This window comes from Periophthalmus magnuspinnatus, chromosome 14, assembly GCF_009829125.3.
Source record: "Periophthalmus magnuspinnatus isolate fPerMag1 chromosome 14, fPerMag1.2.pri, whole genome shotgun sequence".
NCBI lineage: Eukaryota > Metazoa > Chordata > Actinopteri > Gobiiformes > Gobiidae > Periophthalmus > Periophthalmus magnuspinnatus.
The window spans coordinates 29,080,759-29,099,045 of record NC_047139.1 but is presented as its reverse complement, the minus strand read 5'-3'; the positions used below and the strand labels follow the sequence as shown (position 1 = coordinate 29,099,045).

The following is an 18,287-nucleotide window of genomic DNA, read 5'->3' as shown; positions in this document are numbered from 1 at the left end:
AAATGCTGCCGTGAATATTGCATAAAACTGACTACGCACTTGGCTACTAATCGTTGCCATGGTCCAGGCTATGGCAACAGCTCCAAGGTTTATTGAAGTGAATATTTATTCCCGCAATCAATTACAGACTTGTACTTCTTATTTACTGGTGCATGAAATGGAGCAATTACATCTAGACTTCATCTTATGACAAATCACGTAGTGGGGGGCCTTTGGGACACACTTACTGTATGTAATAAAACAGCATTTCAACCGTACACATGCGTTTGGGTGGTGAACGTTTCAATTAGACTGGCCGATATTATTGTCTCATCATGACGTGAATTAAGTGACAGAAGTAGAAAGCGTAATCTATTTTCTCGATGTTAGCGCTAAACTAATTTACATAGACATTCCCTTGTTATTCTGCATAATTCCACACTCAAATATTTTTCATTATTATTGTTGCTGCTTGCAATTTACAATGATCCGAGCAATAGCATACAAAATCTTAATGAGGCGGAAAGTGTTGCAAGAATCCTCTAATGTATTCCCATTGGCTCATTTATACATCATTGTGAACCATTGCTATTGCACGGTTTGGTGTTTTCAGTCAAACAGACAGTGAGTTGATTTTTTTTTTTTTTTTTTTTTTTTAAATGGCCAAAGTAACATTAGGTGCAGTGTGTTATTGTGGTCTTTGGAGATAGACCACTGATCACCATGGAGACTGAATAAGGACTTTCTCTGTGACTGGCACTGGACTAATTGGTTACATTAAAGAGACAAATAAACATGTGGTAAGCAACACAAAGGACAGAATAGGCTCAGCTTCAGTCTGCAACGCTTTGTCTGATTCTTTCCCAGTCATTAATAACAACTTCAAAGGTGTAAGGTATCTGCGCTACTACAGTGAGTGTACTGTCTGGTGCAAGAATAGCTATTAACGCACTAGTGGAGCCAATTAAACATGAGGACATTTTATACGAGTCTGGCTTGCTTACGTTGAAAAAAATGATTGCAATACATCTTAAGAAGCGAACAGTAATTATAATTTAATAGCAGGTTTGTGAACGATTAATGCCCTGACATGTAACTGATGCAATTATAAAAGAGAGACATATGTTTTCATTTGTCATATAATGTAGAATATACCTTTTTTCTCCTTAATAAAACTATTTAGCCTGCGTGGTAAAGTTTGTAATACTGGGTTTAAGTTACATGATACATGATATTCCAAATAGTGGTGAGATTATATACCCCATGATATAAGTATATAGATAGTATAAAGTGTAAACTGGCTCAATAACACAAAATACAGAGATACATGCACAGGGTTTGGTGAAATGCAGCTTGTAGTCAAAGTATCTGAACTCAATTATGTACAACTGTCATTGTATATTAATAAATTCAAAGTCAATGTCCTTTTGTGGGCCCTGGGTCTCTCTACACCTCCACTGTCAATGAGAAAGTCCTTGTGGAGTGATATTGTTAGTGTGTGGGCATGTGATAAGAGCTCACATTCAAAATACCATTGCAATTCCAGCACTCATAAAACATTTCTATGAATATTCATCACCTATTGAAAACAAAGGAGTCGGCTGCAATTCAGAAAAGAATTTGAATGTCATTTGAATGTCACAGAACCTGCAATGAATACAAAACAACACACGGGTATGTTTTGAAGTCGGAGATGTTCAGAAATCCTATTTGGTTTGGGTTATAAAAACAGAAAGTGAAAAAGGTATTCCCAGTGCAAACCTGACACACATCTTCAGCTTAAGACACTTTATATTGCCCCTTTTAAACCAAGCTGGAGAGATGCAGTGATGGATTACCTTGGCGAAAAACTGCGGCGGTCAAAGGTGATGTTCCAGTAGATCAGTCAGTGGTCAGGACAAGGGTTTGACGGACACAAATTGAGTGAGTAGTGAGCATAACATGACAGGAAGCAAAAGGAATAGGCAAGTATGAGAAAACAGGAGAGGATTATTAGTGCAGCACAGTTAACTCAAATGATTACAGGGAAGGGGCAGAGGGATGTGTGATTAGGTGGCTGGTAGGGAGAAGCAAACCAACAAACCCCATACCTTGGCTTTTTAACATCAGGTGCGCCAGACCTTGAGGGAAAGAACAGAAAAAAGGATACGAAAACAGGAAGTTCATAAAGAAGTTTGGGAAAAACGAAAGCATTGTCACAATGTTGGACTGCAGTTTGTGACAGACATCCTTGGGGAAGGTACGGATGTCAAAGTCTGAACTTAAAGAGAAAGGGGAGGGTTCCAACTGAAAACACACAAACATCTCAAGGGAGAAGGAGAGGGGAGGCAAGGAGAGAAAAAAACATCTGGATAGGTGCAACTCTACAGGTAGTTGCTCTCACAGATGCTTTTTCCAAATGGAACACATACTGTATGTAGACAGCGTTTGAGATGTACCAGATATGCGTTAAACCTGCTAACACTACACATGCTTATCCCATATGCCTGAACATTTAATCCCGTACTTGTGATATCGTAATAGGTAATATCTCCACCATACCACACCATGTGCTGACATTTACATGTGCTCAGTCATACAAGGCCACCCTACTTAACCTCAGATACAGGGTCACGCCTCTTCTCATTTCACTCAATAGGCCGTGTGCAGTGGGTGGAGCCAGCTGTAGGGCATCAGACATAATCATCATGTACAGTAACAGGTCACCAAGCAGCAAGACACCAAAGCAAAACCTTTCTGTCTAAAAATACAAGCATAACAACAGCAGCGAGTTAGAGCTCCACTGACTCCAAACCATCCCAAAACAGGTCAGCCAAGACAAAAAACTGCCACATCCCGCCTCTCCTCTGACAGGGAGCACAGAAGAGGAGAGAAAGGGGCGCAGCGCTGAGCTAAACACAGATGCAATGCTGGAGTCGGCATAAAGAATTTAATAGTGTCACCATCGTACATACAGAAAGACAGACTTAACATTTCTAAAATAGAAGCAGGCTGGGTGCATTCACAGACATTATTCTAAGCCTTTTCAAAGCAGATGCAAGTGCCAATATATCTGAGCCTCACACCAAGCACGCAGACATCTCCATAGGTCAACCGGAAATGACAAGGCAACACTTTGTGCAGAGGTTTACGCGGATGACACAATACAAGACTGGAGCTGACCACATGAGCCCTGTTAGCCAGCCAACACAAACAGCTCATCAGAAACACCATGAAAAGAACAGGACTGCAACAAGGCCAAATACTGGATCAACTAGAGACACACAGCACTGTTGTGATTGGATGTCAGCTTATGTGACTCATACAAGGTAAAGGTAGTGTGATGGCTGTACAAATTGTATTCTTGTATCTACTCAAAACAATTACAGGCGTACAGTGTGAACAATAACTGCGAGGCTAGCTCAGAAAAATTGTCACTTTTTGTTATAATTAAACATCCAACCAAAAAAAGTATCCTGAAAAGCCCTATGGTGGGACAATGACACACAACTAGGAGCAGTAGACACAAGGAGGACACATTAAGTGACTGAGCGGAGGAGTTGTTAGTACGTTGTCCATTCTCCTTACAGAGAGGTAGGTGAGATAACCACTGTACCACACTGACCATAACACCTAAAGTACAGGGCTACGCAACTCATGGCAATAACATCATCATCCGCAGACCATTACAAAACACTGCAGCCCAACACTGCCCCACTAACACCAGTTCAGTACAAGGTCTTGTAGGGTAAAATGAACTTTATGTTTTCTGCATCTCATTCCTCAAAACGTGACAGTGGTTGTTGGGTTGTGCTTTCATATTACCCCTGAGATGCCCCTCGTCTGCCAAAAACACAAGCTTTAGCTCCAATGTCACTGCAGTGAGGCTGGCTTTTGGGCACGACTCCCCCACTGCTCTGTCCACATCAGCGACTCCAAGCTGCTCCAAGGCGTCACATGACAAGCCAACTTATGCACAATGGAAAACCCAGCCATCGCCCTCCTCTTGTCGCCCTGCTCTCATCGCCACCAAACTTATTTTTTTTCTTTCTGATCGGCGTTGCTAAGATCTGACTAGACTGGGACTCAAGCTGCATCTCCTCTCTCTCTTTGCCTATGAAAAATACACACAGCACTCAGACAGCTCATTCATCATTAACAGCGACACGGCCGAGTTGGGTAATAGGGAACCGCTGACTGAGAAGGGAGGGAAATATTGGGTAAAGCCCCAGACCACAGCAGAGAAGCATCGGAAACATCACCTTAAATTCAACTTCCTGTATAACTGCTGTCGGGTTAGAGAGAAACAATGCCTTTATCCTCTTCAAGTATATCAGCGAAATCGTAGAGACGGAAAATACTGAGAGTACATCGACAGGTAGTACATTATTAAAAAGCAAGAATGGATTTATATTTCATTTTGTATTGAGGTCCTCTGATTGGGACCTCCTCTAAGGAATGTAAAACGTGATTATAGCCATAGAAAGCAGATCGAGTTTAGGTGTAAATTAGGGTAATATCGAAGCACTTCCCAGATATCAGTATCGGTTCTGATATTTGGCAACAATATTTTTTCTGAGCTGCCCTGTCCTGTTTTTTTGAGCAGACTAATGAGCAAAAATGGAAGTACAAGAAAAATAAATAAATGCAAAAAGTACAAAATGCACAGGTAATGAACAAAAACATTCTTCCCAGATTTCGTATTTATGCAATTATTCAAAAAAGAAAGATATGCGAACAAAATGCTTAGTTCACTTTGCACATTTAGTCCAATAATTTTTCAAAACCCGGCCCTGAAGAGTCATAGCTGGAATTCTTGCAAAGGTCGTTCGAAGTTTTTATAAATAGACAACTGAAATAGGAAGGCCATCTGGCATAACTAGTTAGAAAAATAGATAATCACGTATCTAGTAAAAGAAATACAACCATTACTTTTGGAGTTACACACAAACATATCTGCCATAGTAATAATAGCTGGGTGTAATACAGATTTAAAAGGATGTATTTACATTAGCAATTTAATATGTTTGATTAAATAGCCGTGTTATTACTTAATTGTATATCCATAGCCATATTATTATTCCAGTGTGATAAACTTGACCATGGCTTTTTAATAAACTGCTTCTCTTTCCTGTGAGGTCTCCCATTACACCACTGTTGTAATTAGCAGGCGCAGGCACAAAGCTCTAGGCCTTCATCATGTACCGAGACTTACTTTTGGCTCAAGTCTGTGAAAGTGCAGATAAGAGCTATGGCCACACACACACGCAAACACACACCCACATACACGCACACACGCACTGAGCTTTTTGCATTGGATTTAGTGCACGCTGATACTATGGACAAGGGCAGGCAGGAGGGCGAGAGTGCGTAGAGGAGGGCGGTGTCGGATTTATCTGGACGATGTAGTGGCCAGTGCAAGGGTCAGACTAGAGCAGCTGAAGTAACTACGACAATGCTACCTATGGCACACAGGGCAAAGCACTCTTTAAATATGCTTATCCCGTAGGCTAAGCTGCGCGCGGGAGAGAAGAGATATTTGGCTCAAACCTGTAGTGTCCTGTAGGGAGAAAGGAAAGCCTAACCATCGCTTCCTATATTTCTCTTTTGTTCTATTTTTATGGGGAAAAAAACAAGCAGCTTTCTGAATCCTTTTGATGCTGTTTGCAATTTGAAAACATTTTAATAAGAACAGTCTTTCAGCTTGTGCACTGATGTCAGAACTGCTTATATCTGTATATAACGGTAAACAAAAAAGTGACGGTTTTATTTGCAGCGTGCATGGCTTTGAACAGTTACCTGAGGCGCACGCACTATTAGAGGCTGCTCTATAGCCTTTTATAGAATACATATTGATCTTACAGTATCAGACAGGCTTTCTTGTACGTTAGCATTACAGCTGTGTACTATTTAAATTATAAACATAGCCGTTAATTATAGAGGGAGTGTGAAGAAATGTTTGCTGATCTTTTCCAATAAATAAAACATTGGTCACACAGCTGCTGAAAATGGTAGAAGTGATCTTGATTGATCTCTTAATGTGGTATAACTATTTCATTAAACAAATTGAGGGGAGATAAAAAATGAATGCAGATGTTCAAGGACCTCTCGCTGTCATTATGGTGACATTAATTAGTGAAAACTCAGGATTAGGGTACTGCCAAATTTGGTGTAGTTGTGTTAATGTCGTAATGAGGGATAAGGCCAAGGACAAGGAAGAGGGAGAACTACTGACAATTTGTGCTTGTGTTTTTTAAACAGTCAATAACTAAAAGTACAAATGACTCACAATTTGACTTTGACATAATAAAAATGTAAATAAACTGATTTCAAGACCAGAATAAATGTGCTCTGACATCAGGGAATATTAAATCTACAAATCAGCATTAATCATTACAAGTGCACTGTGATTTTTTTGTGAAGGGTCTGCCATCTTCTATCTCCATTAAAGATATTCCTGTTTTGCCTGAATGTCTCACAGTTTTGTAATAAATGTATTGATCTCCATGGAGACAAAAAGTGACGTCACCTCACCAAGTTACCGGTTTATGGAGAGTTGAACTCACTCACAGTAAAAAAAAAAAAAGCTTTCAAGACATTTTCAGCAATCCAACCTGGAAACTGGCTATAACTGAATAAAATGGTTGATATAGTGCCATTTTGTAAGAACATACCAGGCAAAACAATAACATTAATGAAACAAGCAGATGGTGGACTCTCCAGAAAAAAGTGCACCTTTAATTTAATCCCTAGTAATATTAAATTGTACCAAAATGATTTAAAACCATTTGTACTTTTTTGTTTGAACATCCAGCTGTGGTGTTGAAAGATTCCGGTGATGTGATTTGATAAGCAGTTTATTTCATTCATTTCATTATTTACGATGTGGGTCACTGGTTTTGGTCTTGACTCTAAACCTGAGTTAAGTGAAAAGTAGAAAACAAAGTGTAGAGTTTTGGTGCACGTCCGGGTGCTTTCCTCTCTCAGTATCTGCCTCATGTGCTCTGGCCACTCTTATCTCTCCTCCACAGACCTGCTTTTGCTTTTTACAAAACATCAGAGGACGCTGCGCTCCTCCGGCACTAGAGCGTGGCCCTTGTCCGCACACATCAGCTGGAGCTCAATAAATATATGAACAACTGCAAGGTCTCACCCACGGAGCACACACCTCTCATTGACTAATGCCAACAAACAGGACTCTGATGCCGATTCAAACCAGGCCTGTGCAATATTGGACTTTTTAGAAATCGAAATATAGTCAAGACAATAGGCGTAGTGAACAATGGAATGTATTGTTATAAAACCGTTGTCGCTAGTTTAGATTTTGTGTCACTAAAGAGAAAATAGTTGCTTATTATTTTCCACACTAGCGACGGTGCACATCACATTGCGTCAAATCCAATCCTTTAACCCTTCAATGACATTATTTTTGAACCAAATATATTTTTAATCTTAACTTATCATGATTTTGTCACAATTCAAAAACACCAACTCCAACACCTCAACCTGCTACAACTCAAGTTTTGGTTCAGTCCTTTCTTTCATTTTCTGATGAATAAAAATGAATTTGAACTTGTTTCTTAATCCTCATATGAAATGATAATTTAGGCCTGCACAATTTTGGGGAAAACATTTCTGTTTTGTGTTGCTATTAGATTTTAAATATATGTTTAAAAAGTAGGACTTCAGAGTGCACACTGTAAACTCCAGGTGGAAGAGAAGACTGATATATGAAGTGATAAACTACAAAAGCCCCACACATTTCATCATGTGTTTGCAGAGGTCTACACTACAGGTACAACACCATTTACAAAGGACATTCTATTATCTAAATCAGGGTTGCCCAAAGTTTTTTCCTCAGTGGGCCAAAATAAATGCACATTAGCAGGTCGCGGGGCAAATGACAGTAATAATGACAGTTTACACACAAAAAGTACTTCAAGGAAATGTGAAACTGTGATTTTGTGATTTGATTTAAATATAAGAAATATTTAATTGCATATTTTCATCCTAGTCAACCAACAACATGCCTACTGAGCCCAAAACGCAAACCCCAGTCTCTGATACAGAAAGTGGCGATATTGCATCTCTAGGGGCCACTAAAGCATAGAAATGACAACTTCCATCAACCCAAGGACGTCGCAGAGCCACCGCCGAACAGCACATAAAGTTGTATGAAGGGCGTGGAAAGGGGCTGCTGTGGGGAGTGAGATTGTGCTCTTGTCATTGTTGTTGTGGAGAATCCTGCGCTGGGGATTGTCTCCATGTCAAGCTCTAATCCAATAAACACAGCGCAGCCCTCTCACAGCGGTGTGCCAATCTCAACACTGAGGCCCAGAAACGGCTAAACTACAGACTGATTATGGCACAGCTTTGGACCAGAGGTACTCACATGAACCCTGCTAACTCAAGAAAAAGTACAACTGCATCATTATGGATAAGAAAAAACGTGACTACATAAATTTGTAAAAAGAATCCATAGCCTTACTCAAGCATATAACTTTACTATCTTCAACATTGCACTTTGGACTGAATGTATTAAAGAGCCCACAAATGCTTTTCCCACATATTCTATTTGGAAATCTTATTTCAGAAAAAAATATGAAAACATCTATTTGTAAAAAAGATAGAATTTCTTTCAATATAAAAATATATTCCCTGAAAAAACATTCTCAGACACAAAAATACAATATTTTTGACAATCCTAGTTTCTATATTTAGTTACACAGCCAAGACACAATCAGGATTTCTTTTTGGAAACGATATACCAGAGAAGTAGCCCCACTGGCTCTCAGATAAGAGTAAAAGTATGTTCAAAACGCACAATGCAATCAGAAAACCAGGAGAGCGGGCACACAGGACAATTGTTACATTTCAGTGATCTATAGCAATTCAAATATCCAACCTCAATTTGCAAAGCACATTCGAGCCAAATAAGCAGTTATTATTGAATTATTTACTGAAATGGCAAAATCTTCATCATTACAAAACACCAAACCAACTCTAACATTTGCATTTATATCCAAATACAAATGATTTAGAAATCCAAAGCCTAAACCAGCCAGAGATTTATCAAGTAGCTTCAGTCGCAGTGTTTTTTAAGTGCAGATGCCTTATTCTCCTCCAGTATTTATATTTAATAACGCAGCCATATACTAAAGACACTGCACAGGCATCTATTTTCGCCCAAAGTGTCACAGCCCAATTTGAAAAAGCAGGTGTGCGTTAGGCCATTGTGATTTATCGTGTGTGCTGCTATTGCCCTCTCACAACACACTGCAGCCCTTCACACAGAGATGGATGTCTTCCTTTGACAGGGCTAAACAAATGTTCCTCATCAATCTTTGTTTCCACTTTCCGAACTCATTACAAACCAGTCTATTTCAATTACAGTTGGTTAAAGGTTGCAGATAATCAGACGTATGTCTTTTCTCTCATTAAACTTAGGCTAAATGTTGTCTTAAAGGTTTAGAAGAGCCCGAGGGTGCTGGTTAGGGGTGTCATGATCCTCCAAATGTAACTACAAAGATGCAGTCTATCAAATGAATGCATAGTGAGTAAATGTATAAAGCAGCGTTTTGTTTCAAATGAGCTGTACAATACATTGCACTTAAACACTTGGAATAAATTCATCCCAATTCTCTGACTTGGTCTTCAGTTTAACCCTGGAGTTGATCTCATTCAGTTGTCATTAACATACACATTTTTATTCTAATTCTAAATAACCCAAGCCCGTTACTTCACTGTGCCAGTCTAAAGTCTCTGCCCATTAACAGCCAGAGAACTTGCGATTTTCATTTTGCTGTTATGCTGACATTTACCATTATTATTGCATATAATCTAAGTTGTAATATCATGCAACCCTAGTTCCAAAATGTTACTTCCCTAATGCTAAACCCTGTTTCCCCATCAATAATAAGGCCACAGGTATGCTGCAAAACAAAGATTTTCTTGTGCAGAGCGGAGTCTCAGAGGATAACGCAAAGAGCCTGTGTCAGTGTTTGTTCACCTGATTCTGTCAAAAAGCTAATGGTTTGCCCCTTTTGGGTTACTCCATATAAACAGTACACGCTGGTTATTTTTGCACAGAAAGGCTCAATACTGCACCGCTACTACGCGCTGATGGAAGCACAATCACTGGCCAATTTATTAGGTACACCAGTTTTAATCTCTCTAGATGCATTCATTCCACAACCCACTGAAGGTCAACTGTCCTACAGGAGGAGGAAAAGACATTTGGTGCACTATGTTAACTTTGCTGCATGTTTGTCTCTATGGAGATGCTTTTGCTTTGGCCAGAATATTCCACGGTATAGGGTTAGATTGATCTATTCCCATAAAAACAAGCAGGTACTACGCCTAGTTACAAATGAAAACCCCTTCGCTCCTTCAGCACCTTGCATTTTCTCAAGGTACTTTTTAGCAACACCTGTAATTGAAGTTTATAATGCCATACAGAGGAACATTCCAGACAAAGCAGTAACATGGAGACAAGCAGATGGCAGACCCACACTATAAAGGTTACATAGTGCACCATAATGCTACTTGTGACTGGTCTGAACATTTCAAAATTACAATTGTACAACCATTTCTGTGATGTACTGTAAGAACTGTCCATAAAGAGAAAATATCCAGTGAATGGCAGTTTAGTGATGCAATAGCAATACAGAATCGCAGATATTTCTGAACACACAGCCACCTAGAAGCAAATACTAGGGCCACTTTGTTGAGTACATGATATACTTAATAAAATGACCAGTCGGGCCATTCCAGTGTCCCTGTATTCAGTGATCGCAGCCTTAGATCTGTCACGCAAACAGTGGAGGTCATGACACCCCAAATAACTCTGACACGTAAAAACTATAAAAAAAGTGGCTTAGCGTTATTGTCTTCGTGATGCGCAGTATGAATGTTCTCCATAATGCGCACCACCCACTCACTCACTCTGCAGACCTCTCCAGTCACCTTGAGCTCTCTGATTAGCTACACAAAGAGAGAATCCAGCACATTAAGCGCTTTTCGTTGACCCCCTTGACCAGTGATAGACTTTTTTTTTTTTCTTTTTCTGCTTTTAATTTATTGGATGTCAGAACTGCAGTCCAAACCGACAATCAAAAAACCCTCAGATCCTCAACACGCACAAAGCATCGCACATTGGATGCTGTGGTGTTAGCCTTTATGTAAAAAAAAAAAAAAGAAATACATATTGTCTTATAGTACTCATTATGATGCATTGTCTTACCTTCCACTTCCTTCTGGATACCTGTGGGGGGAGGGTAGAGAAACAAAGAGACATTAAATAAGGCTCAATACATATTCATCACATGTTTGCCATATAAATCCCATATCTGCATGCTTCACCATATACTGTGACAGGGGTAGGTAAAATATGAATACATGGTGAGACAAAATAAGAACTGGTGTCAGTAACATATTTATATAAAACCACAGTTTGGCAGTGGTAACAGTGGGATGGGCTTTATTTAGAACATTAACGTTAACACGTCTGTACTGTTTGTTACACGCATGTTTCAGAGTATGGTCCAATGCATATGTTCATTTTGGATGGCAGTAAAAAGGCATCCATCTTCATATGTGTGGGTTATTTATAGCACAAGCGTCTCCAGTGACTGCACTGGTGGGAAATAAGAAATACAATGCAATCCAGTGTTATCTTTTATATGTTGCAGGTAGTGTGGTCTGGCATTGGAGGATTGCTTCACACAGTGGATGTGAAACTTTGGAGCTGATGAAATTGCAGTGCTGACATTAAAGACGCCATGTGGAGACAACATCCAATACTAAATATCTAACACTCGTCTTTCTTCTTTGAATTATGGATTAACAGTATCTATAGCAAACATCAGTTTTGCTAAGAAATTGCCCTTTTGACCTTGATCGATAATTATTTTATTTTATTATTATGTTGCAATGTTGCAAACACATCGGCAGGCCACAACTTTATATGGTTTCAGTTTAATTAATAATTCAAATAATATAATTGTTGTCTTTTGTAGCTAATCAAAGTAGGGTGTAACAAAATTATACATTGCTAAACAATAAGCTTTATAATAAAAAAATAAAATAAAATAAAAAACAATAACAACAACAACAACAACAACAAAAACAAAAACATTAAATTACTAGGTGGACTTGCAATGTGAGTCACATATAATTACTGCACAAAAGCATAAAGATAACATACATATTTAGGAGACCAGTGCATTTCTTTGCACAGTTTGTGGTGAGTTTTGTTGCATACATTTTTGGGAAAAATCATAGTGAGATAATCTTGAATATAAAGAGTGTGAAGGAGATGTCTCCTGTCACTCAAAGCTCTGCTGTAAGTACTGCCACATCCAGCTCTGACCTGGATCGCTTTAAATGGGTTTCATTGATTTTTCAGTGAAGCGCAGTGCAGTGGCAGCTAATATACGAAGAAACACATATTTACAGTTATATGTTACTTGGACATTAAACTGTGGGGAAAAGTGCCTATACCAAAACATGACATGAATAACAAAGGACATAAACTATTACTGGGTACATTCAAATGTTGTTTTTATATCTAGTATAAATTTGGATCAAGACATCTTACAGTTATTAAGGACAGCATCATTAGCAATCAAAGGGCCTTTATGCTCTGTTAAGATGCACTCTCTGCTCAAAACCTGACCTCATCAGACCTCAGAAGCAAAGCAAGAGGGACTGGTTGGTACTTGGATGGGAGACTGCTAGGAATTCCAGGTGCCATTGTGTCCTTAGGCAAGACCCTTCATCCACATTGCGTTGTATAAGAGTGATTTGTGCATGATATGTGGTTGGTGGCGGTCGGAGCAGCCGATGGCGCAGACTGGCAGCCTCACTTGCATCAGTCTGCCCCAGGGCAGCTGTGGCCACAAAAGTAACTCATCACCACTGAGTATGTAGTGAATGAATAAAGCACAAAATTGTAAAATGACTTCTGCGTCTGGAAAAGCACTATATAAGACTAATGCATCATCATTATCATCAGGATTATTATTATTATTATTACATAGGTACCCAGGTGCTGCTAAACATGTGAGCACACCATACCCTGGCCTACGCAGTATTTTTCTGTCTGTATTCTTTTAAACAAACAGCTTTATTAACACCACTTGGCAGATGCCGGTATAGATGATACCTCAGACTCATATTTGTTGTGTTAGTCTGAGCGGCATTGACAAAGTCATTATTTAAGACAACTGACAGACACACAAACATGCAGCTCTGGGCCATATGCTCTTACCTTCTTGGCAGTACCTCCCCTTGTAGCTGGTGTTGATGCAGTCACACAGCACCTCTCCCTGGCTCACGGAGCATTGTCCCATGTGAAAACAGGGCGAGTCTTCTTCGCAGATGTACTCCAGGTCACTGTGCACCCCCTGGCCATCCAGCAGCACCGGCAGCGCCTCCCCAAGCTTCAGATTTGCAATGAATCCCTGGAAACTGGGCTCATATTTGACCGTGCTGGACGTGAGCGCAGAGAGACGAACGTCTGGAGAGATACCACCCACGTACAGGTCACTTTCCACCACCATCTCCTTCCTCTTGGACTTGACCTCCGCAGTCTTCAGCTCGTTGTCCACCTGTAGCCGGGTCTCCCTGTGGTCCCGGGTCAGCAGTACACGGTGCCAGCGCTGGTCACTGACATGTGTTTCTGTGTGGAGGGAGGCAGGCTCGGCACAGTGAATGGTGAAGCGCAACTGGAGCCTACCATCTGCAATAAGGAGCTCCAAGAAGTCGCAGTTACCACCGTCATCCAGATACAAGACCAGTGCTTTGCTAGTATTAGTTTTGAGGATGAAACTCAACTCTCCTGTTGTTTTAGCATCCCACTGGGCATAGCGTGTCCACTGTCCGGGACCCCCTTCGTATTTTAGCGCTAATCCTGTGAGCACCAAACCCGCTAGCAACACTAACTGGAAAGCCATTGTTTTCGCTATAATTCAACTGTTAAATATAGTCCACAATCAAAACACCTCACAGTATTTTGTAAATAAGTCTATATGTTCCACAAATATGTTTATCTTCAGCCTTGAACCACTATCTGGATCCTTTTTGCCATTGTGGAGCAGGATTTGAGTAAGAGCAGAGCAGGCACATTGCAGAAATGTTACTTTTCTATGTGAGGAAACAAACCGCACAAGTGATCGGCGATACAATGCGCTTCCTCGCCTTCGCTGTCCAAAGTCTTGGCCTCCATCCAGCGTAGCTCTCGTCAGTTCTCCATGGGTTATCTAGGCACACAGCCTCGGCAGGGCCCACATTCTTCTCCTCAGCCTCCCAACATCCTGAGACATAAAAGAAGAGGGCGTAATGAATAGATGGAAAGAACTAGCAACAATCTATTGTACAAAAGATGATAAATAATGAGGAGTGAGAGGCATGTCAAATGGATTACAAAACAGTGCGAATAATTAAAACAAAGATAATACAGAGATCATATAGTAGTGAAGATGACAGTAATTCCCCTTTTGAAATTAGAGCAAATAGCATCCAGGTTTGTGCTTTCTTTGTGGTGTGAATCCTATAAGATCCTGCTCAAACCGAAGCGGATCTCCATCTTGGCGCCGCTATAGGAGAGAAGTGCAATCCTGGCCAGGCTGATGTTGAGCCCCCTAAGCCCCCCGCTCTCCCCTGGGCGTGCACTGAGAGGCTCCAGCACAACAACACATGCAGCAGGCCAGAGGCGACCGGCGATGAAAGGAAAAGGGTTGCATCGGAGAAAAGGAAACAAGGAGAGGGAGATGGGAGAACAAAAAGGGGATGCCTTGCAGAGCAGCACCGCACAGCTGAGTTTTACACTGGTAATGATCAAATATGGCTCTGCATAAAATTATACACAAGAACAATTACTGAATTCCCTTTGGGCATGAAATGATTAGGAGACAATATTTACATTGGGTCTACGCTGCCTTATTGGTGATGATACACTGTATATTGATGAAAACCCTGCATCTCTGGCACACGTAGCACTATAACTTATACCGTAGTAGCAGCTGTCAAATACTTCATGCATAATACACACTAATGGAGGATTTTCAATAAATGATGCAGCCCTAAGCAGAAAAGATAACATCCAACTATGGATCTATTAAAATAACAAGCTCTACTGTATTTCCAAAATCACAGAATTAATACAGTGCCAGATAATACTGCGCTGTCCAGTCTATAAAAAACACAAAAGAGTCGAGCAGGTGAGTGACCAAAACATTAGCAAATATCGCATTGGATTTGAAGCTTAAGTGCTAATAATGAAAAGGATATTGCCATGATTCAATCATCAATTTGGGTGTGAAAGCAACATAACTGAGAAATGTTTCTCCTTTAGTCCCTAAAGTGCTCTAAAGTCTAAAAGCCTCCACAGAGAATACAAAATAGTGAGAATAATTTTCGCTCTCAAAGCTCCATGAAGCACAATGTAGTTAGCCCAGTCTTAAAAATAAACTTTCAGTTCAAGTAGCAAACTAAACTGTGCTGTGGTGTTCACAGACCTCATACATTTCATGCATGTCTGGCCCAGTTTCTTGTGTGCCACACTTAGAAGTATAATATGTGTTTAGATCTAAAGGGAATACATTCTCCTCTGGGCTCCCTGCTGATGAGGGGTTGCCTCAGTCGGGGTTATATTCACCAAAGTCTGATGTCACCAGAAGTGTACATCACAGCAGATAAATCAAAGTTTCTGCTCAAAGTAAGCAAGAGCTGCCAGCTCGGGGAAAGCGTCTGATGGAAAAGTTTGTCATGGGAATAGCTGTACCCTGGAAGGTCAAACCCACTGACACTGGATGAGTTGCAATTTGTCAAGTGAGAATCAGGGCTGTAGACAGTGAATATTCAGCACAGTGTGGCCCAGCATAGACTCTGCTATAAGAGACACAATAAGGAACGCAGCATGTAGCCGCTGTATTTATAGAACAGACATGCACCTCCACCTAGTCTAACACTGCGGTAACACAATAAATAGGTGATAAACCAGCCCTGATTCTCACTATTTATGTTAAAGCTCCTCTGTATTCAAATGTTTATGGTCCAACATAAAGTGCATCATTGTGATGATCAGACAGAGCAGGCAGCAGCTGTACTTGTGCCAGCACAGCAGCAGCAGCAGTTTACTGCCCTGTCGGTCCACACTCGTAAATTACAGCCAGTTAAGGCCTAATGAATGGAGCCCTGGTGTTGGGCTGCTCACGTGGGTCTCTTGTGGTGAAGTGCTGGGTTTTATGTTTCATCACCAGCAGCATCCTTCTGCTTCCAGCATAAAGACAGGTCCAGGCTCCTCTAAGAGCCCCATTTGTGTAAGTAGCATAAGATGCACTGACCAAATGCACAGGTAATGTGTTATTAATGACCTTGTCCTCAATTAAGGCCAAGAAATCATTGACAGAGAGTGAGGAATTACCTCACAATAAAAAATGAGCCTCTTTTGTGTTAGTAACATCATCCATCAATTTCAAAATGTAATGTTGTAGTCTTTATAATGGAAAATGTTCTTGAAAGGGTTTCGGGCCTTTGCAAATTAATATTTAGGTTGTTTTTTTAAATACCAGATGTCGAAACAGGCTTCCTGTGCAGATTTTAAAAGAAATGTGAAGAGCACATTCACCACAGTGGTGCAAGGACACACATTATAAACAGCTGTCTCCACAACAGCCCAAATCTAATAAAACATCTGCCTCACAACCATTAAATGAAATGTAAATGATTTTTGTTCTCGGAGGGACAATTGTGCTGAGTTTGGCTTTTCGATGAGCCTCATTTAATTAAAAAATGATATTTGTAAACATCAGAGAGTTTGTTGGGAATTGTGGGGGCTGGGAATGATCACAGGAGTAGATGTTGTAATGAGAGATGGCGCCTTAAAAAGATGTAACAATTGAAGCTAGAAATTCAAAGTGCCGCAGGCGTAGGAAGTTTACATTTGCTCACAGCATCTGTAAAATGGGCAGCAATCTCTAAAGAAAACAAGTATTCAGGCAAACACACATATTTTAAAATGGGATTCAAATGAAGCTTTAAGGAAGACAGAAAAAAAACAGGGGACACCAAAGCATAAAATTGGGGCCTTTAGCGGCAGTGCAAGCTTCAAGGCTTTAAACAGCTGTGAATGAAGCTCTATTCCATATTGCACTTCTAAGGGCATCTGCAGATTGCTATTATTTTTAATGCTATGGGATATAAAATATTGTTTGTTGTTGCATCATTGTCATGGACACATCTGTAATAGTTTTTGAAGAAATGCAACACAAAAGCTTCCACATACAGTACATACACGTAGCTCTTAGTCCTGCTGTCTTCTTCTGTCTCATGTGACCCATTTAGTGATTACCTTCATTTGGCTTATTGACTTTTAACTAGCATTTCTCTTTTACAGCTTAACAACAGCTTGGTAACAGTTGGGTATTAGGATGTCATGAGTCATTTGTACGTAAAGTAAGTCTCACATCTCTATCCATTAATCTCTTTACAGTGCTGCACTGTGATTTCAAGGGGGTTGTAAACATTAAATGACAGTTTTCTAGGGTAGCACCAATACCAAAATAATTAAAATATCAAGTTGATATTAAGTTACGATGGTGGTTGGGTTCTGGGAGTTTTCTTTTATAAGTTTTTTAGAGATCAATATAGGAATAGCTGGTATTGTTGTATATCAAAAAACAAGATTTGAGGTACATTGAAAACATGTGCAGTCCATTGTAATAGACCCTAAATCTAACACATTCACCTCATTAACTTAAGGTGGTGCTCAGGTCTTATTCTGTAATGCACAAAAATAAACGTTTCCAACACAATTGAGAAATTTAGTCCTGAAAAACAAACCTAAACATGTTTCACATCAGACTAATTTGCATGGAAACATGAACGACAGAAGGTGCCTAATAAGAGCAAGTAAAAAAGAAAAACAAATAGTGACTGAGATAATGTTGAGGATGACACTAAACAAGTGTCATGGTAACAGCAGTATTTTTTATATCTGTAATTGCTTCTCAGGAAAGCATATGATTATGTCTCCTGAGCCCAGAATCCCATTGACTTTCTACAGACACTAATTACAATCAAACAAGTCACAGGTGTGAGCGGGCGCCATTAAAACCTCCGGCTTCGGCTTCCTCTGTGAATGAATCAGGACACATCAGATGAGCCTCGCTAACTCATGTGGTCATGCATATTCATAAGGTCATCTTTCAGATAAATACTAGGAGCAAAATAGGTGATTTACTAAGCACAGACCCTCCCTAAAGTTGAGAGCTCCTGTCTGTGTGATCTGATTGAACTATCAAAGAAAATAATAATACTACAACACA

At 40.1% G+C, this 18,287-nt stretch overlaps 1 protein-coding gene across 3 annotated transcripts in view; it reads right to left on the bottom strand.

Moving 5' to 3' along the window:
• The window catches only part of nrxn2a (neurexin 2a), a 104,492-nt gene extending 90,240 nt beyond the window's left edge, over window positions 1-14,252 (bottom strand). For 2 of the 3 annotated variants that reach the window (XM_055226730.1, XM_055226731.1), the window contains exons 1-3: window positions 13,229-14,252; window positions 11,201-11,221; window positions 2,070-2,099 (exon numbers count right to left, since the gene is read on the bottom strand). In XM_055226730.1, the coding sequence (XP_055082705.1) occupies window positions 2,070-2,099; window positions 11,201-11,221; window positions 13,229-13,913 (736 nt within the window). In that variant the 5' untranslated portion in view covers window positions 13,914-14,252. The remainder of the gene's footprint in view (window positions 1-2,069; window positions 2,100-11,200; window positions 11,222-13,228) is intronic. The other variant, XM_033978009.2, reaches the window with a different exon arrangement.
• Window positions 14,253-18,287: the final 4,035 nt, after the last annotated feature.